The sequence below is a fragment of the Somniosus microcephalus genome, chromosome 32, assembly GCF_052327205.1.
Source record: "Somniosus microcephalus isolate GS21.2 chromosome 32, FLI_Smic_1.0, whole genome shotgun sequence".
Taxonomy (NCBI): domain Eukaryota; kingdom Metazoa; phylum Chordata; class Chondrichthyes; order Squaliformes; family Somniosidae; genus Somniosus; species Somniosus microcephalus.
The window spans coordinates 39,964,084-39,990,475 of record NC_141018.1 but is presented as its reverse complement, the minus strand read 5'-3'; the positions used below and the strand labels follow the sequence as shown (position 1 = coordinate 39,990,475).

General features: G+C 43.9%; 1 protein-coding gene across 1 annotated transcript in view; it reads right to left on the bottom strand.

The window, feature by feature from the left end:
* Nucleotides 1-1,924: 1,924 nt before the first annotated feature.
* Nucleotides 1,925-26,392, bottom strand: part of otud7a (OTU deubiquitinase 7A) — a 173,280-nt gene continuing 148,812 nt past the window's right edge. The window contains exons 11-15 of the mRNA XM_085972475.1: nucleotides 21,632-21,759; nucleotides 19,644-19,793; nucleotides 15,518-15,632; nucleotides 6,625-6,709; nucleotides 1,925-5,645 (exon numbers count right to left, since the gene is read on the bottom strand). Of these exons, the coding sequence (XP_085828601.1) occupies nucleotides 4,263-5,645; nucleotides 6,625-6,709; nucleotides 15,518-15,632; nucleotides 19,644-19,793; nucleotides 21,632-21,759 (1,861 nt within the window). The 3' untranslated portion in view covers nucleotides 1,925-4,262. The remainder of the gene's footprint in view (nucleotides 5,646-6,624; nucleotides 6,710-15,517; nucleotides 15,633-19,643; nucleotides 19,794-21,631; nucleotides 21,760-26,392) is intronic.

Below are 26,392 nucleotides of genomic sequence, written 5' to 3'. Positions count from 1 at the left end.
CTCACCTTCATTCTCCTGGCCTTTCATCACAGCCCCATCATTCTGCCTTCCCTACCCTACCCCTGCACATATTTACTCACACCAACTTATCTTGTACCTCCACCCATCCCTCCTTCTCTATCTACATTATCACATCCCCATCTCACTAGCCATCCCTCACACTCACCCTCAACCTAGTGCAATCATACTAACTAACAATACACAAGGGTGTTTTATCCAATGTCCATGTAAAGTTTGTGTTATTGTGCTGTCAAACACCGAAACCTTGATTTTCAACACTTTGCGTTTTTGGACAGATTTGGAGGGGGCTTAGTGAGTTGCAGTGAATGGTGAAACATAACAATGGTGCGAAAGGAATGGATTGGACATTGTAGGGATGCTTTATGGTGTTGGTGTGGGGTGGTGCCAACCTGGCGCATCATGTGGCAGCCAGGGTGTACAGCGTCAAGTGAAGTAAATCTGGCCATGCTGAGGCCATACCTGGCCTCCCGGGCAGCAATGTGCTCAGGTGCTGATGCCCTCTGTCCTGTGTAGCATCAGGTGATTGCGGAGAAGGTTGGTGTTGTTGTTGGTGCTGATATTGGTCAGATTCTGAGGACCAAGGTGAGACAGTATAAAGGGCACCCATGTTGATGGAATAGATGGCAGGTGAAGTAGAGATGACAGAAGCATTCTGTCAATAGTGAGAGAGTTCTTCCAGTGAGGTGAGTGGATGGAGAGTGGAAAGCCTGCAGAATCTGTGCTGGAAATGGACCGAGAAACAGCTTGTGGCTGAGGAAAGTGATCATCTGTCAGGTGGGAGCTTTTACTGTACACCTGAAGCTATCAAGTAATCAGCCGGAGCAATGGCCATTCAACTCCCGCCTCAAGTTCACAGAGGTGGTCCCCGAGCAGCATGGACCCTGTGGGCGAGCAGTTAAAGTGAAAAGGTATGGTTAAAAGGATTATTAAGGGTCTGTGAACAACCCAATACAGGTAGACTACCCTTTATCCGAACTTCCGAAAACCGAAACCCTCCAAAAACCGAAGGTTTTTTCGTTCAGCGTAAGTCGTGCGCACGACTTACGCTGAACGAAAAAACCTTCGGTTTTTAGAGGGTTTCGGAAGTTCGGATAAAGGGTAAGTCGTGCGCACGACCCCCCGCCGACCCCGACGCCGACCCCGACCCCCCCCCCGCCGGCCCCGACCCCCGCCGACCCCGAACCCCCCCGCCGGCCCCGACCCCCGCCGATCCCCCCGACCCCGAACCCCCCCGCCGGCCCCGACCCCCCCGCCGACTTACGCTGAGCGGCAGCGTAAGTCGTGCGCACGACCCCCCCCGCAGACTCCCGCCGACCCCCCCGACCCACCTTCCGAAATCCGAAATTCTCCAAAAACCGAAACACGGCTGGTCCCGAGGTTTTCGGATAAAGAATAGTCTACCTATAGTTGGTTCAATTGGGTCGCCCACCTCTGCGGGTTGGATTGGATCGGAGATCACACATGCGCCATTGGGAAAGGCGCATTGCGGCAGGTCGACAGTGGGGTCCCGACCCGCTGCCAAAAAAAAAATCTAATTTCCCATCCGACCCGGCCGCTGATCCCCCGGAAAATTCCCCCGATTGTCAGCAGGCTACTCAAACATGGGAGAATACCACAGCAGAGCCTGATCCTGTCCTGACCAGACCGTCGCCTGTACTTTACAGCAGGGGTCAGTGGATGATGAGGAGCAGGAGGCCTCTATGATTTTTCCTCTCTGGCCCTAGGGTATTAGGCCAATATCAGTGGCCCAGGTGCTGCTGATCTGGCTGAGGTATCAGAGCGCGACAGCAACTCCCAACAGAACGTACAAGTCAGACAATTCGCTTAACAAACCTCACTTGAAACAATGACGCTTTCTCAATTCTAGAAAGGTACGGAAAACAAAACAGTGCAATGCAGAAAGTCAGAATAACATGGGTTTTAATTTTTCAGTGCAAGTTGGGTGACAAACATTTAAAACAACGTAGAATACCATGATCAAACAAGGAAGATAGTGTGTCTCCCATTGAATATCCTGTCTGATAACAGCACCTATCATATTAGCCTCAATCCATTATTTATCTTAACACATGACTTATGCCAGAGATCTGGTCTTTGCATTAGGTTTCAGCAGTTTCTTGAAAATGAGATTCTTGGGCTTCTCACTGTTTGGATAATCTTAGGATGATATAAAGAAAAAAATCCAGGAACAATCAATCAGAGTTAAACGAAAGCTACTATATTGTTCAATGTTTAAAAGGACCTTATCAAGTTTCCTGAACTCACTGGCATTCTCCACAAGTCAAAATGTTTTATCCTTTATTGAAATGTCAGCCACTCCCAAACTGGTTCCTTGTTCTGAAAACAGACAGGCAAAAATAAGGGTGAATTTTCTTTTTCTTTCTGGTTTTGTACTTCAAGGTTTTGGTGATGAAAGTCTTTGAACCCTTTCCTGGCCCTGAAAGTTCAAAATAATCAGTAAAATATTAAAAAGTTAACCCAAACTTCTCTGCTTAAATTTCCATGGGAGATTCCATCGCCTCCCTCCCTATCCCAGATGTAGGGGAAGTTCGACATCACACTCCCGGGGAAACAAGCCAGATCACCTTACTCCACTATGGAGCAGAAATGAGCATCTTCACACACACTGCTGGGGGTTGATATCCTGTCCGAGTGCAGCTTGGGAGAGCCGAGTCATTGAGTAATATAAACAGCAAAGTTAACACAGAATTCCCATGATGGCTTAAATGTGAGTTCACTGGTATTTATATTCTCCACTGCACTTTTTGGTTAATTAAATGGGCAGTGAAATAGACCCTGGGTATAACACTGCCAAATGGGAAACTTACATGAGTCCAACGATCATGGGAAGGAGCCAAGAGGAAACCCCATTGCCTCATTTTTGCTTTTGTCATTGTGTGCATAGTGCTAAGATTATTATGGAAAGAAATATTTCAATGAGTTTTATTTTCATACTAAAACAGAAAACACAAAATCATTGAAAATAAAAGCAGCACAGAAATAGTCTTCCATTATTAAAAGAACGCTAGTAGACGCTCCATGGCATGATTCACAGGAAGTCTGGTTCTGGAGCACTGTTGTGATGTTTAGCTACTAACCTAGTCTCCCTTTAAGGCCACTGCTCTAATACGCCCTGTTGGTACGTGGTAGGAAATGACAAATCCAGGCAGTTGCAACTGCTTGTGAATTTTTGACGTCAATCACAGGGCAAGTGTAACTGCTTTTAAATTTCTGGGTCCAGGTCAGAAGAACCCAGCAAATTGGCTTTCTTCCTCTTTTCTACAATTGCTTTGCATTTGTAACAAAGTGTGATGTCTGCAGTGTGACGGATGCACACAAGAGATACATAGATATAGTGTGCAGTCGGGCTTGAGAAATTCTAGGCTGAAACAGCAAAGCAAATGACCGCAGTCACTGCAAAGCGAAGCAACAGATGCTTCACAGCACAACAAAGGATCGAGGCCATATCGAAACATTGGAAACAAGCTCCGGAAAAACCCATTTCTCAAATGAAATTGCATGTTTACAAAGTATCAAAATGTATGAACGCGCGAGCCACTCCTCAAGTCCACTAGAGCTTATAAACACACATTACATTGCTCTACCGTATGCCTCTACTTAGTTTCTGCAATTAAATCATCTATTAAAGTGGCAACTGTGTTTTTTTTAATAAAAAGCGCAAAATATTGCTTTGCAGCACGTTTGTGAAAATAATATAAAAATAATTTCTATATTACAATTTTTTAACTTTTGCTTGTAAAGTTCCGTCGTAATGCATCTTCTAGTTCACAAACACATAAATAAACGGTTATTTTCTGCTATATGTCACCATATCACTTTTACATTGGTAACTAATGTGCAAATCATCTCCTGGCATTTACTTTGCAGTAGTGTAATTAAAAAAACATACATGTAGGAATATAATCAACTATTTGGTAACAGTCCATGGAGTAGCAACACGAAAAGGTCTCACATCGCCCCAGGATACCGGGCAGGAATTAGGGGCTGGAGCATCAATCCTGAAGCGACAGATTCATCAAAAGGGTTGAAAACCGTTCTAATATATCCGACTGCAGCACAGCTCCCGGACCCTCGAAATGTAATGAACAGACTTTCCTTCATGGTTTAAAGACTTATAAATAGACGCTCTACTTATTAAATTGCTCCATCAAAATATTTGTAATTATGGACTTGGTTAATACGGAAAAACTGGAACAAAATCTTCCATACAATCTTAATAGTCAAATAGACTTGTTTCCTCTTTCCCTGCGTTTGAGCTCCTCTTTGTAGCAGTAGGAGCAGTAAAACTCTGTCTCCGGGCGGCCGTAGAAGGGGCAGTTGTGCTGTTTGCATCGGTTTTGTTGTAGGGAATAAGGGGGAGCTGCCATGCTTCGCCCTTTGGTTTTCTCTCCGCTCTGCCACACTGAGGGTACGTCCTCATCTGCATATTCTAAGTAGTCACTAACATCACCGGTACCAAACCCATTGGTATATGTGTGACTTTTGTGTTCGGGGGGCAGCAAACACTTCAGAGGCTCCATGGTTTCCACAGTGGGGAACCCCGACAGACCCGCAGGGCAGTAACTTTGATAAGACAGCGAGCGATTATGCTGCGGGTAAGTTGCGCATGTTTTCAGAGAGCCGATGACGGGCGGCTGATTGTCAGCTTGGTAGCTCGATGGCTGAGACTTCACCTCCGACACGTGGATGACATGCCTCAACAAAGCTGGCGTGTGGGTGAAGTGGGCAGAGGCGAGTGTGCCAGTTTTGGGGGTTCCACTGCTGTGTGGTGAAATGATCTCGGTTGTCTGGTCACTCCTTTCCTGTGGTTTCGAGCCCAGCTGACCCGTATGGCTTTGAGAAGAGCCTTGAAGAGTGTCATCCTGAGAATTTGGTTCCGACTTGCTTCTCTGAGACGGTTCTTGCTCCACCTTTTTACATGTGGAGTTACTGGATGCTTTTTTCTCTGCCTCTTTGCGTTTTTGCTCCTGCTCTGCATTGAAGCGCTCCTGAGCGGTGGTCAAGTAATAATTGATCATCTCCTCGTGAAATTGGTGCCTATGGCTGGTCAACAGAAGACCGGCAAAAATGAACTTCCTCTCTCCTTGCATAGCAGCTCTCAGTATGTTGAGGCTGAGTTTAACATCAGTGCTGTACTTCCACTGGTCACCTTGTTTCTCTACCGGAGATTTAACTGAGACACTTGACTTGTCAGTCGGAGATGAACTCGCAGATTGTGAGGATGACTCCTCCTTACTTCCTTTACGAGATTTGCTGGATTCTTTCTTCTTGACTTTCTCTGCAGTCTCTCCATTCCGCCCGTTGCTGGAGTTTCCCCGACTGATCTTTCCATGTACCAGTCCTCCGAGCCCTCCCATGTTCTTCTTTATTTTAATCCCCAGGGTTTTGCTAAGGGTCCCAAGTTTGTTTGCAACAGAGTCCGTCCTGTTCTTTTCCTTGTCCTTCTTTTGTTTATCTCCTTTCTCCTTTTCTTTCTGGTTTTTGTTTCCATTCAGATTGGAGTTGCTGCAGATGGAGTCTCTGTCTGACTCCATCGAGTCAGCCAGTGAATGGACATCTTCCCCTGCTGAAGCGGTTGGTGATTCTGGCTGGGCCAAAGGTGCCTGTGAGTACAAACAATTCATAAATAAATTCAACAAAAGCTTATCTGACCCACACTACAAGACAAAACCATTTAGAAAAATAACTACATGATCTGTATATTACAACCTGACTGATGTAATAGTTTTCTTCCACAGTTTACGCAATATTTGGTAATATTACCAACTACCTCACCCAAAGTGGCACTCTGTGTGTAAGCTTAGACAGTAAGTGCCAGCAGGCTATATGACCACAGGCAGACTCACAACTGTGCTCACCTGGCATCTACACATGCACTGTCCATAGAAGTCACTGGTTAGTAATCAACAGCAGGATCCCTGGATGACTTTCCTTTCGCTAGCCCAAGGGTATAGAATCCCAACTGCTGCTGTGGCTGAGATGAGCTAACTCAGCAGAGACTGGGGATTGAACCTTCCTGCTCTGCGTGGCTCAGTTCTGCACTGTGAGGGGTCAATAGCCATTGAGCCATAAGCAGAGATCAGACTCCAGCATCTCTTTCACATCAGCAGATACCTGCTGCAAACCAGGTAAAGATTGTTTTAGCTAAAGTTGGTATTGTGGCGATAGGATGGGAGTGAAAGTTTATATCTACATATGTGCACACAGAAAATCACACTAACAGTAGTAAAATCATTTACGTAACATTAAAAACTAATAGCCTGGAAATGTCATCAAGTAAAATGGTACAAATGGTAAATGCAATCATAGCAAACTCTTTTGTTCACTCTATGGAGGCATTAACTCGCTGAAAATAAACAGGGCAACACCTCCATTGAAATAGCAGAGAAAGGAGTATCAAATGCATGAAGCGTTTTCACCATGATATTACTCAGGGTAATTTATGGTGTAATTCACAACAATCTTTCACATGGAGTAAAGAAATCTCTCTTGCACAGTATCACTGGAGCAATGTTATACGAGCCATATAAAATCAGAGCAAAAACCTCCGTCCCCTCCACCTTAGTGTGAGAAATACTTCACCCTTGTTTCAGCAGGAATACAAATCCAGGATACATTCATATAGCTGTGCAGTAGGTGAAGCTTCGCTTCCAGGGAAAGGATCAAACTGGAAGAAAAGAATACACTGTGACAAAACATCCACACGGAAAACAAATGGATTAAGCTTGAAAAGGAAAGCAACCGTCAGTGGTAAATCTAACAATCCCAATGACCAAGCTTTTTGGTCACTTACCCTAATTTATCCTTATGTGGCTCAGTGTCAATTTTTTTGTCTTACAATACTCCTATGCAGCGCCATGGAACATTTTACTATGTTAAAGGCGCTATATAAATACAAGTTGTTGTTGTTGTACAGGACTCCTTTCTAACCCAATATGTAACAAGTCCAACAAGGGAGGATTTGCTATTGGATCTAGTTATGGGGAATGAGCCAGAACAGATAAGAGAAGTAAAAGTTGGGGAACATATAGGCAATAGTGACCATAATATAATGTGCTTTAAGATGACAATAGGGAAGGACAGAAGAATTATAAAAACCAAGTTAATAGATTGGAGAAAGCTGATTTTGAGGGGCTGAGAATAGAACTTGGGAAGATAAAATGGGCAACAATATTGGCAAACAATGATGTAGAACGACAATGGGAAACATTTAAAACGGTGTTCAACGGAGTGCAGGAAAAATATATTCCACTAAAAGGAAAGAACAAACTAAACACTAATAAGACTCCATGGATGAATAACGATATAAGGAAACAACTACGGTTAAGGAAAGAGGCATACATTAAGTACATAAACAGCAGAGAAGTACACGATAAGAGAGAATACGAAGGGATTAGCTGAGAAGTCAAAAAAACAATTAGGAAGGCAAAGAGGAACTATGAAATTAAATTATCAAGGAACATAAAACAAAATAGTAAAATATTTTACAGACACATCAATAAAAAAAAAGGAAGGTTGGGATGGGAATAGGGCCATTAAGGGATGGACAGAACAATACCACAGGTAACGATAGGGAAATGGCAGAAATATTAAATCATGATTTCGCTTCTGTATTTACCAGGGAGATAGAATAGGTGGACATGACATTCGATGATGAGATGAGTAATGAAATAAGTGCATTTAAAATAAAAAAGGCGATATATTAAATAAACTAATCAAGCTCAAAGAGGATAAAACCCCTGGTCCAGATGGCTTGTATCCACGCATTTTAAAAGAATCTAGGGAAGAGATAGCAGAGGCATTATACACATATTTAACATTTCATTTGAAAAAGGTGTAGTGCCAGAGGACTGGCGGATACCTAACGTAATACCTATATTTAAGAAGGGGGATAGAGCATGTCCAGGAAATTATAGACCAGTCAGCTTAACATCGTTGGTAGGAAAAATAATGGAATCCCTACTAAAGGAGAGAATAGAAGAACATCTAGAAATGAAAAGTATAATAATGAATAGTTAGCATGGATTTCAAAAGGGAAATTCTGGCTTGATCAACCTTATTGAATTTTTAAAATTTGTTCCTGGGATGTGGGCGTCGCTGGCAAGGTCAGCATTTATTGCCCATCCCTAGTTGCCCTCGAGAAAGTGGTGGTGAGCCGCCTTCTTGAACCGCTGCAGTCCGTGTGGTGAAGGTACTCCCACAGTGCTGTTGGGTAGGGAGTTCCAGGATTTTGACCCAGCGACGATGAAGGATCGGCGATATACATCGAAGTCAGGATGGTGTGTGACTTGCAGGGGAACTTGGAGGTGGTGGTGTTCCCATGCGCCTGCTGCCCCTGTCCTTCTAGGTGGAAGAGGTCGCAGGTTTGGGAGGTGCTGCCAAAGAAGCCTTGGTGAGTTGCTGCAGTGCATCTTGTAGACGGTACACACTGCAGCCACGGTGCGCCAGTGGTGAAGCGAGTGAATGTTTAAGGTGGTAGATGGGGTGCCAATCAAGCGGGCTACTTTGTCCTGGATGGTGTCGAGCTTCTTGAGTGTTGTTGGAGCTGCACTCATCCAGGCAAGTGGAGAGTATTCCATCACACTCCTTACTTGTGCCTTGTAGATGGTGGAAAGGCTTTGGGGAGTCAGGAGGTAAGACACTCGCCGCAGAATACCTAGCCTCGTGACTGCTCTTGTTGCCACAATATTTATGTGGCTGGTCCAGTTATGTTTCTGGTCAATGGTGACCCCCAGGATGTTGATGGTGGGGGATTTGGCGATGGTAATGCCATTGAATGTCAAGGGGCGGTGGTTAGACGCTCGCTTGTTGGAGATAGTCATTGCCTGGCACTTCTGTGGCGCGAATGTTACCTGCCACTTATCAACCCAAGCCTGAACGTCGTCCAGGCCTTGTTGCATGCGGGTATGGACTGCTTCATTATCTGAGGAGTTGTGAATGGCACTGAACACTGTGCAGTCATCAGCGAATATCCCCATTTCTGACTTTATGTTGGAGGGAAGGTCATTGATGAAGCAGCTGAAGATGGTTGGGCCTAGGACACTGCCCTGAGGAACTCCTGCAGTGATGTCCTGGGGCTGTGATGATTGACCTTCAATCACCACAACCATCTTCCTTTGTGCTCGGTATGACTCCAGCCAGTGGAGAGTTTCCCCCCCCCCCCCCCCCCCGATTCCCATTGATTTCAGTTTTACAAGGGCTCCTTGATGCCACTCTCGGTCAAATGCTGCCTTTATGTCAAGGGCAGTCACTCTCACCTCACCTCTGGAATTCAGCTCCTTTGTCCATGTTTGAACCACGGCTGTAATGAGGTCGGGAGCAGATTGGTCTTGGCGGAACCCAAACTGGGCATCAGTGAGCAGGTTATTGGTAAGTGCCGCTTTATAGCACTGTCGATGACACCTTCCATCACTTTGCTGATGATTGAGAGTAGACTGATAGCCGGATTGGATTTGTCCTGCTTTTTGTGGACAGGACATACCTGGGCAGTTTTCCACATTGTTGGATAGATGCCAGTGTTGTAGCTGTACTGCAACAGCTTGGCTAGAGGCGCGGCTAGTTCTGGAGCACAAGTCTTCAGCTAGATAGCCGGGATGTTGTCAGGGCCCATAGCCTTTGCTGTATCCAGTGTGCTCAGCCGTTTCTTGATATCACGTGGAGTGAATCAAATTTGCTGAAGACTGGCTTCTGTGATGGTGGGGACCTCAGGAGGAGGCCGATATGGATCTTCTACTTGGCACTTCTGGCTGAAGATGGTTGCAAATGCTTCAGCCTTGTCTTTTGCACTCACGTGCTGGGCTCCACCATCATTGAGGATGGGGATATTCATGGAGCCTCCTCCTCCAGTTAGTTGTTTAATGGTCCACCACCATTCACGACTGGATGTGGCATGACTGCAGAACTTTGATCTGATCCATTGATTGTGGGATCGCTTAGCCCTGTCTATAGCATGCCGATCTGCTTTTTAGCATGCATGTAGTCCTGTGTTTCCCCAGGTTGGCACCTCATTTTTAGGTACGCCTGGTGCTGCTCCTGGCACGCTCTTCTACACTCCTTATTGAACCAGGGTTGGTCCCCTGGTTTGGTGGTAATGGGAGAGTGAGGGATATGCCGAGCCATGAGGTTACAGATTGTGGTGGAATACAATTCTGCTGCTGCTGATGGCCCACAGCGCCTCATGGATGCCCAGTTTTGAGCTGCTAGATCTGTTCTGAATCTATCTCATTTAGCACGGTGGTAGTGCCACACAACACGATGGAGGGTGTCCTCAGTGTGAAGACGGGACTTCGTCTTCACAATGACTGTGCGGTGGTCACTGCTACCAATACTGTCATGGACAGATGCATCTGCTACAGGTAGATTGGTGAGGACGAGGTCAAGTAGGTTTCTCCCCTCGTGTTGGTTCTCTCACCACGTGTCGCAGGCCCAGACTGGCAGTTATGTCCTGCAGGACTTGGCCAGCTCGGTCAGTAGTGGTGCTACCGAGCCACTCTTGGTGATGGATATTGAAGTCCCCCACCCAGAGTACATTCTGTGCCCTTGCTACTCTCAGTGCTTCTTCCAAGTGGTGTTCAACATGGAGGAGTACTGATTCATCAGCTGAGGGAGGGCGGTAGGTGGTAATCAGCAGGAGGTTTCCTTGCCCATGCTTGACCTGAAGCCATGAGACTTCATGGGGTCCGGAGTCAATGTTGAGGACTCCCAGGGCCACTCCTTCCTGACAGTATATCACTGTGCCGCCACCCCTGGTGGGTCTGTCCTGCTGGTGGGACAGGACATACCCAGGAATGGTGATGGAGGAGTTTGGGACATTGACTGAATGGTATGATTCTGTGAGTATGACTATGTCAAGCTGTTGCTTGACTAGTCTGTGGAACAGCTGTCCCAATTTTGGCACAAGTCCCCAGATGTTGGTGAGAAGGACTTTGCAGGGTTGACTGGGCTGGGCGTGCCGTTGCCGTGTCTGTAGCCGTTGCCGAGGTCAATGTCGGGTGGTCCGTCTGGTTTCATTCTTATTATTTTGTTTTGTAGCGGTTTGTTACAACCGAGTGGCTTGCTAGGCCATTAAGAGTCAACCACATTGCTGTGGGTCTGGAGTCACATATAGGCCAGACCAGGTAAGGAAGGCAGATTTCCTTCCCTAAAAGGACATTAGTGAACCAGATGGGTTTTTTCTACAATCCGATAAGTAGGGTTGCAAAGGGGTGGAAAGTTTCCGGTAAATTTCCGGAAATTTTCCACGGGAAGTTTAGCTTGGGAATTTTGCCCAAAAAAGCACATGCTAGCATAATATTGTTTTTTTTGTATTTCTTTCTTTTTTTTCTCCCCACAGGTCCTCTCTTAAAATTACTAACAGAGATGGAATCTTAATTATTAGGGAATTTCTTAATCAATATATGTTTATCTTCTTACTTGGCTTGTTTTAATAATTACAAGTTTTGTGTGCGACTGTGAACAAATGTGTCCTGATTGGTTGGATGAGTGGATGAGCGATTAGCTCCCTCTATTTGTAATATTTGCATATCGAATTGTGATTGGCCTGCAGGCATCTGTAAGACTGCTATAGTTTTTTTAAGATCCGGGTTAGGGGTCCTGAGGGAAGTCATTTTGTTTTCTGCTGATGTTGTGATGATGCAGTAAGTAAATCAGACTTTATACCAAATAAACCAGTTACTTGTTGAACTCTGTTGTCCTTCAATTTAAAATATACAAAATAATACACTATTGGTGATGTAGCGTTGTGTGTGTACAGGTCATGCTTCCATCACATGGAGCATCAGCAAAAATGTACTCACCCTGTTGCAATCGTGCTGATCGACCGCAGTTCGACACAGAGATGAATGCCCTTTATTTCTCTGCATAGAACAATGCCACGTTTACCGTCGGATGTGTGGAAGCATTTTACCCCAGGCATTAAAGATGGAAAGACTGTGTACATGTGGAAACACTGTAGAAAGCCATATGTAAAGAGTGCCACAAAGATGCAGCAGCATTTATCCAAATGCAACAACTTCACTCAAAGCTCACAGCAGTCAGCCCAGAGTTCCTCTGCTTCCATTCAAGAAGATGATGGTTCTCATTCAGCATCAGGCTCCTTATCATCAGCAACTCCTGGCCCACTTGGAAGGTTCTTTGATACAATGGATAACCATAGCCAGAAGAATGCAGATGAGTGCCTTGCTCGAGCTGTATATGCAACAGGCTCACCCCTCCTGCTCACAGCCAATGTGTACTGGAAGAGATTTTTCAATGTTATTCGCCCTGCATACTGTCCTCCCACCAGACATGCTTTGTCTACTTATTTGCTGGAGGCTGAGTATAACCGAGTCCAAGGAAAGCTCAAAGAAACGATAGCGATGGCAGACTGTGTTGCAGTTATCTCAGATGGGTGGTCAAATGTACGAGGGGAGGGCATCATAAACTACATCGTCTCCACTCCTCTCCCAGTGTTCTTCAAGAGCACAGACACGAAGGACAACAGACACACAGGCACATACATTGCTGATGAGCTGAAAGCGGTCATCAACGTTCTTGGATCACAAAACGTCTTTGCAGTAGTTACTGACAATGCTGCGAATATGAAGGCTGCTTGGGCTCAAGTGGAGGAGGCCTACCCTCATATTATGTCTATTGGGTGCGCAGTTCATGGGCTTAACCTGCTCCTCAAGGACATCATGGGTTTGAGAACCATGGAAGCACTGTACAAGAGAGCCAAGCAAGTTGTTAAGTATGTCAGGGGAAAACAGGTAGTTGCAGCAACCTACAACTCCAAGCAAATGACAAAGAACAAGAACACCACACTGAAGCTGCCCAACAACATTAGATGGGGTGGTGTTGTCATAATGTACAACAGCCTTCTGGAGGGTAAGGAGTCGCTGCAAGAAATGGCAATATCCCAGTCTGGGGAGATGGAAACCACCATCAAGAAAATACTGCTGGATGATGTGTTTTGGGAGAGAGTGGTTAGCAGCCTTAAACTACTCTCACCAGTAGCATCTGCAATTGCTCAGATTGAAGGAGATGACGCTGTCTTGTCAGATGTTCTCAGGCTTTTTACTGATTTAAAAGAACAAATCAGCATTGCTCTACCCACATCCCTGCTGCTCAAAGCAGAGGAGAAGGCAATTGTTCAATTCATACAGACGCGTCAAGAATTTTGTGTCAAGCCGATTCATGCTGCAGCATACATGCTGGACCCAAAGCATGTTGGGAGACCAATACTTTCTGGAGAACAGATCAACAGCGCTTACAGTGTGATTTCTACCCTCTCACACCATCTCAATCTGGATGTGGGCAAAGTTCTCTACCAAGCAAGGTCTTTGGAATGGGGATGGGATATGGGAATCATGCAAGCATATCCGTGCACATACCTGGTGGAAGGGACTTTGTGCATCTGAGGCCCTGTCACCTATTGCATCGGTGATACTCCAAATCCCACCTTCATCAGCAGCCTCTGAACGAAACTGGTCACTTTTTGGGAATACAGGTATGCATACAAAGGTGCGTAACAGGCTGACTAACAAGAGAGTGGAGAAACTGGTGGCTATCCGGGCGAACCTACAACTTATTGAGCCAGATACAGAAGTGTCCACCACACAGCTAGACACTGACACAGAGGAGGAAATGGACACGCCAGAGTCAGAGAATCAGGAGGAGCAATGAGGAGTAGAAGACTCAGAAGACTCATGAGTAGAAGACTCAAAGGGACAAAATAAGGACAAATTACAGGCTAAATAAGCTGACGCTCTTTTTATTTTATTTTAGATGGGTCTTTTTTGTGGGGGTTCAATAAAGTTCAAAATTATAACCTAAATAAAGTTTTGAAAGCCTGTTTTTATTTGTATGGAACAGTATGTCTATTTTGACGACAAAGATAATATAAGGGTCAGAGACAAAAACGATCAGTGTGCAAAAAAACTCAAAATTCCCATAAATTCCCCAAAATTCCCATGGAAAGTTTCCTCTTTTAAAAATTCCCAGAATTTTGCAACCCTAATGGTTACCATTACTGATTTTTTTATTCCATTGGATCATTAGTCCAGTGACATTACCACTATGCTACCGTTCCCATTGAAGAGGTAACAGAGAGAGTAGACAAGGGTAATGTAGTAGATGTAATTTATCTAGATTTTCAAAAGGCCTTTATAAGGTACCACATAGTAGACTAATGAATAAGGTCAGAGAATGCGGAGTCAGGGGACAAGTAGCAGAATGAATTGCTAGCTGGCTGCAAGACAGAACGCAGAGATGGGGGGTAAAGTTCACAGTGGCAGAAGGTGGGGTAGTGGTGTTCCACAAGGATCAGTGCTGGGACCACTGCTGTTCACAATTTACATTAACGATTTAGACTTTGGAATCAAAAACACAATTTCTAAATTTGCAGATGATACCAAATTGGGGGGATAGTCAACACTGAGGAGGACTGCAACAAATTACAGGAGGGCATTAATAAACTTGCAGAATGGGCAAATAATTGACAAATGAAGTTCAACACAGACAAATGTGAGGTATTACATTTTGGTAGGAAGAATAGGGAGGTAGGTCACTTATCACTTGGAGGGTGCGAGTCTAGGTGGGGTAGAGGAACAAAGGGAACTCGGAGTACAAATACACAAATCACTAAAGGTTGCGACGTAGGTTAGCAAGGTCATTAAAAATGCAAACCAAGCACTAGGGTTTATTTCTAGAGGTATAGAATTCAAAAGTAGGGAAGGTATGCTAAACCTGTATCGAACCTTGGTTAGACCACACTTGGAGTACTGTGTGCCGTTCTGGTCGCCATATTATAAAAAGGACTTAGAGGCACTGGAGAGGGTGCAGAGAAGATTTACAAGGATGATACCAGAAATGCGAGGGTATACATATCAGGAAACGAAGAACAGGCTGGGTCTCTTTTCTCTTGAAAAAAGGCTGAGGTGTGACCTAATAGAGGTCTTTAAAATTATGCAAGGTTTTAATAGAGTGAATAGAGAGAGAACGTTTCCACTTGTGGGGAAGAGCATAACTAGAGGCCATCAATATAAGATCGTCACCAAGAAAACCAATAGGGAGTTCAGAAGAAACTTCTTTACCCAAAGAGTGGTGAGAATGTGGAACTCGCTACCACAGGGAGTGGTTGAAGTGAATAGTATAGATGCATTTAAGGGGAGGCTGGACAAACATGAGGGAGAAGGGAACAGAGGGTTATGCTGATAGATTTAGATGAGGAAAGACGGGAGGAGGCTCGAGGGGAGCATGGTGTGGTTGGGCCGAATGGCCTGTTTCTGTGCCGTATATTCTATGTGATCCTAAATTGAAAGCGTCCACAACTTGTAAATGAACAATTACTCCATATAAAGTTATCACTGCATTCACTATTGGATTGCAGGGCTCAAAACTACACATATGTTTGGAATCATTATTAAATGATTTGTTATTCTCAGAGACAAAAGATGATGCTTTGAAATCAACATTATAGCCCATCAAATCCACTCACTTGGCCAGTTTGGTGTTGTCATTGTCATCCTTTCCCCATTCCCAATCTTTCTTGGGATCCATCACAAAGTGCAAAGGTAGCAGTTTGTGTTCTGAGTCAGTCAAGGGAATTGCCGCTAAATGACAAAAAGCATTAGCACATCATGTAGAATAAAACTGCCAATTTAAAGATTAGTAATTTCTCTTCAAGTTCAAGATAAGGCCATTTATCTGCAAGGAGATACTTTTTCCTACTGTCGATTTCCCTTTGCAATCTTCGAGGACCATTAAAATTACAATTGTGAAGGTGTAATCTTTTTTGAATGCATTTCATCTGTGTCTCTCAATGGCTACCACTCGATAGTGCAGACACACGACTTGCTTCCAGATTTGTGCCAAAGTCACATGCACGCAGATTCACAAGAGTGTGATCTGTATTCAGTTGCACACCAATTTCTTCCTCGAATGTGAGGACATTGAGCAGAAGCTATGCTGTTTACTCACAGGTGGGAATGGGGATCACCATGGACAAGATCAGGAACTTGCTGTGCATGGAATCATCTGTGGGACTCCAAACTCAGTCACACCAAATCAAACTGTGATCTATAAATGGTACACTCAAATCAATGCACTGGCTTCAGCAGACAGATACAACATTAGGTTGAGCAGGATCTCTGCCAACCAAATAAAGTATCTGTACAAACAGGAGGAGGCTCTGCATTCATTTCAAATGAGTTTAAACCACACATACACACACAGAAGGCACAGTAACAAATAGAAAGCAAAATGCTGCCAACACGCAGCAAGTCAGCCACCTTCTGCAGAGAGAAAAAGGCCAGGTTGAGGAAGGAACCGTATAAAACGGCAACCTGGCCTTTTGCTCTTTACAGATGCGGACTAGTCAGCTGTGTATTTCCAGCATCTTCTGTTTGCGTTTTCAACTTTATCCTTTGTTTGATCATTTTACCTGTATTGAACCTAGTTTTGAAAGAATGGTTTCAAACGACTAACTGAAGTGCTATTTTCCATTTTAAGACACTTAGAGCAGATTCCTCCACTCTCTTTTGTTGTACCAACGTCAATGTGCAAATTTATTCAGGAAAAACAAACTTCAGTTATACAGCGTCTTTCACTACCCGAGGATGTCCCAGCGCTTTACAGCCAATTAATTACTTTTGAAGTGTAGTCACTGTTGTAATGGCAGCCAAATTGCACACAGCACGATCCCACGAACAGCAATGTGATGACCAGATAATCTGATGTTGGTTGAGGGATAAATATTGGCCTGGATACTGGGAAGGACTCCCTTGCTCTTCTTTGAATAGTGCCATGGAATCTTTTACATCCACCTGAGGTTTCAGGTCAATCATCAGAACTCTGACGAAGGGTCATCGAAACGTTAACTCTGTTTCTCTCTCCACAGATGCTGCCTGACCTGCTGAGTATTTCTAGCATTTTCTGTTTTTATAATGTAAAGACACATTTGAAATGTTACATAAACTTCACCAGCAGATGGCGGCAGACACTAAATCATTCTAAATTGATGATCAAACTAAAACCGAGTGCTGAGTGACCTGCCCTGCTGAGGGTTTCCAGCATTTAATGTTTTTATAACTAAAACTGGAGCTAGACTGAAATTTCCATTAAGTCAAGTTAGATTTTACAGACTTTAAATAAAAGTGGAAAGTATTTTGTTTTTACACAAAATCTTTATAATAAAATCTCATGTCTGTTGTGTACACGCAAGTCGTGATCATTGAGTCTGTTTGTCAATTTCCATCTTCCTCACAGGTCTCTGCTTTTTCCGTTCTAATTGGCTATATTCTACTTTTATTATTCACCAGTCATATTGTGCAAAAACCTTTCACCCCATTACACTCCACCAAAAAATTCAATCACCTTGTGGCAAAAAGAAATTGCCCAGTCACAATGCAGCAAAACTGTTTTCTCCGGAGATACAGCTGCCACGACAGTCCTTTACAGCATTGGAGGAGAAATACAAAACTGAATGGTATTAAGGCCTGCGATGAGACAAGTTAGGTTTTAAAATAATTGATTTGACAGTAGTATTGCTTTAAATATTGCAATTCTGAGGTGAGTAGATCATATATTCCCAAGAATGAAATTGCATGGAGATGACAAACCTGCAACACAATATGTAAACACATCTGGGGCGCCACAAGCTTTGGACTTAATTTAGTAAGCCTCTGCCGCACTCTGTACCCACATTTCTTGTGTCTGGGCCTCCCTCTCAGGCCCCTCTATACTCCACTGTGTCTGGGCCTCCCTCTCAGGCCCCTCTATACTCCACTGTGTCTGGGCCTCCCTCTCAGGCCCCTCTATACTCCACTGTGTCTGGGCCTCCCGCTCAGGCCCCTCTATACTCCACTGTGTCTGGGCCTCCCTCTCAGGCCCCTCTATACTCCACTGTGTCTGGGCCTCCCTCTCAGGCCCCTCTATACTCCACTGTGCCATCCTGGCGATCCACCCACATTTTGCTCCAAGACTCCGTCCGTTCCCTGTTCTCGTATTCTGCCTCTGCTCTGCACCAGAGTTTAACTTGCATTTTATTTAATCCGTTTTCTACTTTAAATCAAGCCAGCTGTCCAACACTCAGCCCAGTTATTCAGACCTCAAACTTCAATCTGGCAGTCGCATGCACCGTAAGCTTTACCACTGGCCTCTGCTCATACCTGACCCGACCAGACATACTGCCTGACCTCCTCCTCAGCCCACAGAAAATGCTAACCCAGCTTAATACCTTGTGTTTGATGATGTTGCAGTTTGTGAGTATGCTGATGCTTGCAGTGAGAGAGCGAGTACTGTGCGTGTCCCAGCTGGCATTCTAAAACATTACCACATTCAGGCATCCATGCCATGGAATAATTCTATTCTATTGTTTCAGCTCAGACAACGTTTACTGAAAGCTATATATGACCAGAAAAGCAAAATGAGGCAGTTACTCGAACAGTAGCAGCAGCTGATCAACCAGCAGCAAATGCAGCCTGGGCTGTACCAGATAACAGGAAACTACAGGAGAAAAACTGGGACTGCTGGAAATGAGGGGAAAAACAGAACATGCTGGAAATGCACAGCAGATCCATCAGCATCTGAACTGAGAAAACACACAGGCTAATCTGTCTTTTCTCTTTCAGATGCTGGCACTTCCAGCATTTTCCTGTTCTTATAATTAAGGATAGCACCATGTACCGAGACTGTGCACAAACCATTACCCATTATTATTTAGTAATCACTTCAGGTTTTTAACAGTTCTTGTTTAGATCATTTATGAATTTGTTAATGTATATAATTTGAAATACTGTACTTTAGTTCCCAGCACAGAACTATAATGCCCTTATCTCATGAGACTTTTTCTGCACTTGAAGCTCATTTTCCACTATGTCCCACAAACAGACACACTGCGACTTCTCACCCTCTTCTTCAGAAAGCAAAGCTCTTCCTGTGGCTTGAACACATAACTTTGTCTCAGAGGTGGGAGTGCTACCACTCCGCCAATATAAATGAAACTACCACTCCGCCAATATAAATGAAACTACCACTCCGCCAATATAAATGAAACTACCACTCCGCCAATATAAATGAAACTACCACTCCGCCAATATAAATGAAACTACCACTCCGCCAATATAAATGAAACTACCACTCCGCCAATATAAATGAAACTACCACTCCGCCAATATAAATGAAACTACCACTCCGCCAATATAAATGAAACTACCACTCCGCCAATATAAATGAAACTACCACTCCGCCAATATAAATGAAACTACCACTCCGCCAATATAAATGAAACTACAACAGTCGGAAAGCAGACTCATGAGCTTGAATCTTTTTCTGACTTATTCTGTGAAAATTAGTTTATAACATTGAATAATTGGGAATTACCTGGCTTTGTCCAAGTTGAATTAATATTTAAGGCCTGGTGTTGAACTAAGAGCCTCCTTGGGTCTGCCTCTCCAAAATTCAAGGTTATTTTGAAAGTGGAAAGTGTGCTTGAATGATCATCATATAACCATTGTGTCGTACATTTGTGAAACTGCCCTATAATCTTGGTAGATTATAAATTGGTCAGTCGGGGTTTTGGGTATTGTATATTGGCATTAGACAAGAAAGTACAACTCCTTTACCTTGTTCCCTTTGTTGGTCATTCTGTTCCATAGACACCAGAGCAGAGAAATGGGCCTGATCATAGGCTAAGACTAAAGGTGAGCAGTGACATCTGTTAGCAGGTACTTCCAGAGGTAAGTAAATCCCTCCAAAAGGTATCGGTGCAAATGCTGCAACAACAAAAAAGTACAAACATTTCTTCAACAGACAGAAGAGTTTAATGTGAAAAGCAGAAACAGGAAATACCGGAACAGGCCCTGAAAGAGAAAGACAGGTTAATGTTTCAGGTGGGCTCTTCTTCACAACAGCCTGATGAAGGATCCCAGTTCAAACAGTAACCGAACGTTTCTCATTCAGGTACTGACTGGCCTGCTGTGTATTTACAGCACTTTGTGATTTAAGATAGTTTATTGACTGGAACACTGACCACAGCATTTGTTGCATTCTGCATTATAGACCTAAAGCACCATTTGCAGGCTGGATAAACAACCCAAAGTGCTAATATCAAATAATGATTTCCATTCTGTTGAAGAACTGAAACTTTTCCGGTCTAACTGGCTGCTCGAGTCTAACTGTGCCTGTAATAGTTTTAAATTACCTGCGCTTTAAGTAATTGGCTTGAATAACATCACTAGTATTGATTTTGACGGCTTCCACTCAGTTCCAAAATAATTAAAATATCATGCAGCTCAAATCTATGTAAAATAGCAGTGTAATGGTGAGAAGAACAAACCTATTGTGAAGTCGATGTTACTGTGTGATGACTGGAGGACGAGGAGAAGGAAGAAGCAGTGCAAAAATATGAACATGTCTCACAATGACGAGTCGTGAATCCATTTGATTTACACGTATATTTTGTTTAGTTCAACAAAGTATGGAGCCTTTTTAGTAGCTGGCAACGTGCTAAGCAGACCGATATCCTTTTTATACAAGGAATGGATTCAGTTGGTCAAACTGAGTTCTGAAAGAGCACCTTAATGTTGGGTAAGCTGAATGGCTTTTTCTTGTTCCTAATTTCTTAATTCTGATAACAATCTACTGATGGTTTTACACTGAACATTATTCTTGAGATGGACTAGCTCTTCTTCATTTTCTTGGAAGATGGATTGTCTTGGTATGTATTCCCTAATGTTTAAAGCTTATTGTCTCCCTCCCCTCACCTGGACAGGTACCAACTGTGGCCAAGAGTGCAGGTGGCATGCTCTTAGGCCTCCCATGCCATCTTACAACTGGTGGTAAACGTGTGGTTAACACCACAAGCAACTCCCCCTCTGATTTCACTCCTGCTGCATGGCAATGCCTGGCCTCTAACTCCATCTCCACATGCAGTGTGGCTCAGATTAGGAACTCGGAAGTGAGAGGCTGAATCTGTACCCCTTTATTCCAGCATGCTGCCCCTCAGGATTTAACCCCTCAGCTCCACCACCAGCTGGTGCACAATTTTGAGGTGCCTATGTACAGCTCAGTGTCAACAGTTCCTATTACTTAATATTTGACGCTACTGTTCCGCTTGTAGGGATGCTTAAGATTTTGTGCTTGACAGCACTTTCTTGTGAGCAGGTTAGTGATGGTGCAGGGCATGGGGAGACTCTAGAAAGCAAACAGAAAGGATGTTTTTATTTTTGGAAGGTACACATCCTTCTATGAAAACACACCATCTTTTTCCCCTTCCACTTTTGCCATCAGTGCTTTTCTGGACAATGCATCCGGGGAATGGGTAAAGTCCCCTCTCCCAGGCAAATGCTAATGACTGCGGAGAATGACCTGGTGAGACCAACCCCCACCCCCCTGCTTAATTTCACATGAAGAAGTGTCTAACCTTTGCTTGGTGCCTTCCCATGTGACATAGCTAGGGTTCCACGGGAACTCAGACAACGGGCCAATCTAACCTGCTCCATTCCACGGTGCTGCTTGGTGGAATACTGTGTCACCTGGGGAAAATTACCTTGAAAGAATAAAACAGAAACAGAAACCCACCATTGTGGCGAGGAAGAAAGGTCAGACTAACCTTCACCTCCTGAATCCCTTAGCATTGTATCCGCAACAACAACTATTGGTCTTCGTAATACGTGAGCCAAAACAAACACATGGAACTCCTCTAAACTTTCATAAACTGGATCCTCGGAGTTGTCCACACTGTGAATAAAAAGACCGATTACCCAACAGTTTTATACAATTCTCAACAATATCTTACAAATTCACGAGACAAGTCTTTTTTCTTCAAATTATATTTTACCTTTTTTGTTCCAGTCAAGACGAGGGATGTTACTGCTGGAGTAGAACATTTTCCCTTTCAGGAGCCAGTGCCAGCATCAAGCACACCCAAGTCTGGTATAGCACAGCCAGGTGCAGAGTAAAACTTGTTCTATCATGTCCCAACAAAGTGTCTCAGTCCCAACCTCAAGACATTTTTTCCATTTCAAACACCAACTATCCTTGTTAATTGGTGCCACATTAGGGGCAGTTTTGAGCTGTGGGCCTGTATCCACTGGGAACTGGGTTGAGACTGCTCAAACTCATTTCACATAAAACGCTTGCAGCTAGAACACAGAGCAAACTTTTCATCTCATCAGTCTGGGCAGGATTTGAACCTGAGCCCACAGGTCAATGGCCAGTGTTTAACCCAATGCACCACCTGATTCTCAAACAAGCATTTTCTATTAAAGATTTAAGGCTGCAAGCTTTTCTATAAGCAGTCTGTATTAACAGTAGGCAACTTCAAATGCTACAATTAGAAAATGCATTCTATTAGTTACCTATAACAGGATCATGAGCCCAAGTCTCACAATGGGCACTACATCTAATAGCACTAAATCTCTACATGAAGTATGCTTAATAAAACAAACCTGTAGACCTCCCTGAGTTGTAAGTTTCAAAACAATGCATATTCTGGAGTGCAGGTAGTGTGTTTTAAGTTCACTCATGCTTGAAGTATTGATGCACCCTTTTGTAGCCAGCTGAAGTGCTTTCCGTCCTGAGGGTGGGATATTACAGGTAATGAGATGTATTTTATTTTATTTCTTCTCCAATTCTAGTTTGCCCTCTCTCAGCATTCTGCACCATTTTGCCAGTGCAAGGTAACCTGACCAAGTGTTAATGCTACTCAGTACCCAGCTGTAGAGAGATGAGAAAGTGTGGTACAGGACAGCTCAACCTCCGATTCTCCTCCTTTCCCCAAGGGCTCAACCGGGACTCCACTCACGCACAGCCTCACCCTGATTGCCTAGCCATGATCAGAAATGAACTGTGTGGGGAAAGTTTAGGAGCAAACCAGCTGCAGCTAATGATCCTTAAATGAAAGCGGTTGCAGAATTTAGTAAGTTATTCTGCTCCATGTTTATGTCAGCAGGTTGACATTTTAACAGAACATACGACAGGGATTTTATGCTACCAAATACACCACTGAAAATTAGCTATCCTCCTCTAAAGGAAGAAGCATTAAGCCGCTAGGAGAATGGAGACCCTCTTAAGCAGGCTGTATTCTTACTGTGCAGAACAAGACTGTAACATCAAATAAGATTATGTGCACAATTCTGCTTGGATGGCATCCTGTTCAAGTCACAATCAGTTGCAGTCAAACATGATAGGAGCTGCTAGTTACTCCGAATCACCCAATGCAATAATCAGGCAGGCAACCAATATTCTGGTTCTTCTGTCAGTAGTAACTGGAATCAGATCAATTTTGTTATAGTCTGTCTTAGATCTTTGAGCGGAGTTGCAGGAAATTTGGCCTATAAAAAACATTAGCATAATGACCCTAGTTGCCCATTGGGTATTGGTTAAATAATAGCCCAATTTTGCTGTTGTGTATCTTATGACAACTAAGGATTGAGGAAGCCCTGTGACTGATAGTATGTACAGATGTGCCAGACTCAGCTGTCCTTCTATTGCACTGACTATAACTTAAAGCTCATTATTTAACACAAACCTGGCTTTGCTTCCTCTTGGATAATGAAGATGTCTACAATGTAGGTGCGGCAAATTGGCAAGTATGGTGCCCATCAGCAGATTGGCAAGTATGGTGCCCATCAGCAGATTGGCAAGTATGGTGCCCATCAGCAGATTGGCAAGTATGGTGCCCATCAGCAGATTGGCAAGTATGGTGCCCATCAGCAGACTGGCAAAGTTCAGAGGCCAGAACAATAAAGCACCGTGCTGCCCACCGACAGATCGCATGAATTTGTTTATTTTCTGGTGTTGTGGTAAACTTGTTGCACTTTGACAATGAATTGACCCAGTTTGCTGAGACTGATCAACTCCTTTGTAAGTCGTATAATCAATTGGTGTGACGGCAAAGAATAGATCAATTTTAAAAATACACATACATTCATTAACCCTTTCAGTTTCACAGACACCCATCCAAAACACCCAATATAAAGCTTCCTAACTAAAAGCATTGATATTTCCCTGGCTTTAAAAGACTGCACACTACTGTTGGAGGAGAGTGAGGATGAGTTGTCCCAGGTCCCGAACAGTTGTTTGGAAGAGCTGGAAAACAACCCAAGGTGATTTTTCCTTCAGTTTCCCTGTGGGAAAGTGCATAGGCTCTGCTCATTGTCTCCCAGGGTTAACTCTGGATCCTACAATGCATCAATAGTGCTACCGACGGTATTCCATACAAAGCCAATGACTATTGCTGGGTACTGTAAAGTCTGTGGTTTGTATTGTAAATAATACACAGACTCCAAGATTAACAAACAAAACAGGTCTTTACTATTCAGAGGTTCAGGCGATTCTGCCCTAGTTAACGTATCACAACCCTTATATACTGGTGTGGTCACTATCGGTATTACAGTATACATGAGCCAACAAATAGTGCCACACCTAAAGTAGTGCTCTTAATGGCGAACGGTTACATTCTATAGTTCCCTTAAAGGTAAACGGGTACATACACTACAATCCTCCCTTTTTAGCTTTTTACTTACAGAATCCCGTTAAACATACAATCTTCAACTTTATATAAACAGTTTGCAGATATACTCTCGATGGAGTCAACGTCATATAACAATTTACAGATATACTCTCGATGGAGTCAACGTCATATAACAGTTTACAAACATACTCTCAGTGGAAACAGTTTACAGGTTCAGTCTCTGTGGGAACAGTTCATAAATTCAGTCTCTGGTATTAATTCGTCCCAGACAGCATCTTTTTGGTGTAGCCGGTTCACATGGTAAACGTGACTCCTCCATAGCCTTTTTAACAGCTTGTACTTTCGTCCTGTTGAACCAGCAGTGCGGACTTATACAACCCACTGGCTGTCTTGATAATGTCCCCGGATTTTTTTTACAAATTTAGCACCTTTCGTAGTGTTCGGACTGAGGTAGTAGAAGTAATAATATTTTAAACAGTTATTATCTCCGGCTTCTTCTTTTTCTTTTCTGCCTTTTTGAAACTCTCGAAGCTCCTTTCTCGGCGGCCAGCTGTAGCGCCACCAACTCTCTATGTTCCTTAGACCTTAAGTGCTTCATCCGCATTTCAGCACTTTGGGAGTTTTCAATCACACTTTGGGCAGACCACCTCCTCGTAATATTCAGTGTCACTCAACAGGTCATGGTCACATTCGGGGTCATCCTGAGTTAGTCCATCGAGAGGCCCTTCTACTTCTTCCTTACCCAACTGGACGCTAGCCGACTGCTGTTCCTTCTCTATCTCTCTTTCTTTAAAAGACTTCCTCATGCGTTCATATTCATTCCACTCCTCCAGGGTTGTCTGCCATTCCTTCACTACTGACCTCAATACCTCCCCTTCCATCGAGGATTGAGTTATCAGGTGATTTAATCCTTCTATCGCAGCAGCTGTTTCCACATCCAGACATCTCTCCTGAAGAGACTTGTTCATGTGTTCAGCTTCCTCCAGCTTTTTCTGCTCCAAACCCCTCTCCTTTGACGATTTAAGCTCATGTTCAGGGCCCATTCTTACGATCTCTGTGTTTCTTACAGTTCCCTTTTCTTCCACTGAAAAGATTCCCAGTTGAATCTGTTCTTCAAGTCGTTGGACCTCGGCCATTGCCGCTTCATATTTATTTTGTGTTTCCTTTAATAATTTGACGAGTTCTTGGACATCCTGTATTCCCTGTTCTGTTATGTCTTCCACCACTAATTTTTCCTCTATGGATTGAATCCCTAACGATGAGTCAGCCTTGGCCTGGAGCTCATCAAACATCTCCTGCAGTCTTTGTAATTCTTGCTCCTGTTCAGACTTTTGTTGTTCATATGCTTCCAGTAAAACTAGCTTTTCGGAGGTTGCCAAGTTAACCCCTTCCAGGATTGTAGTCTGAGCCTGTTCATACTGTTCTTTCAACTCGTTACACTCTGCTTGCAACAAGTCGTAGAGATGAACTGGAATACCATCCTGACTTCCTGAAGATTCCTCTTCCTTTGGATCGTTCTGTGCATATTCTAGTTCCTGAACAGCCTCAGGGAGATGTGATTGGTACTTGGCCACGATGGCTCTATGGTCGCTCTCTGCTTGAGCTAGCTGTCTCTGTTGTCTTTCCAGGGTCTCCCATTCGGTGTCCCAGAACTTTTTCATCTTTTCCATCTCTTGTACGAGACGGGCACTCAACTGTTCTAATTGTCGTTGTACTTTGACATAAGTTTGGGACCGAGCTCGGTGTTCTTCCGTCGTGGATGAATCCTTAGCTTGAGCAGGCTCAGAATTCTCTGTCAACCTGGGGTTCTGCTCTACAGCTTGATTTTGCTTGGTAACATGGGTCTGCCTGCCTGTCTTCGATTCCTTTCCCCTCATCAGCAATTCCCTTTTTGCC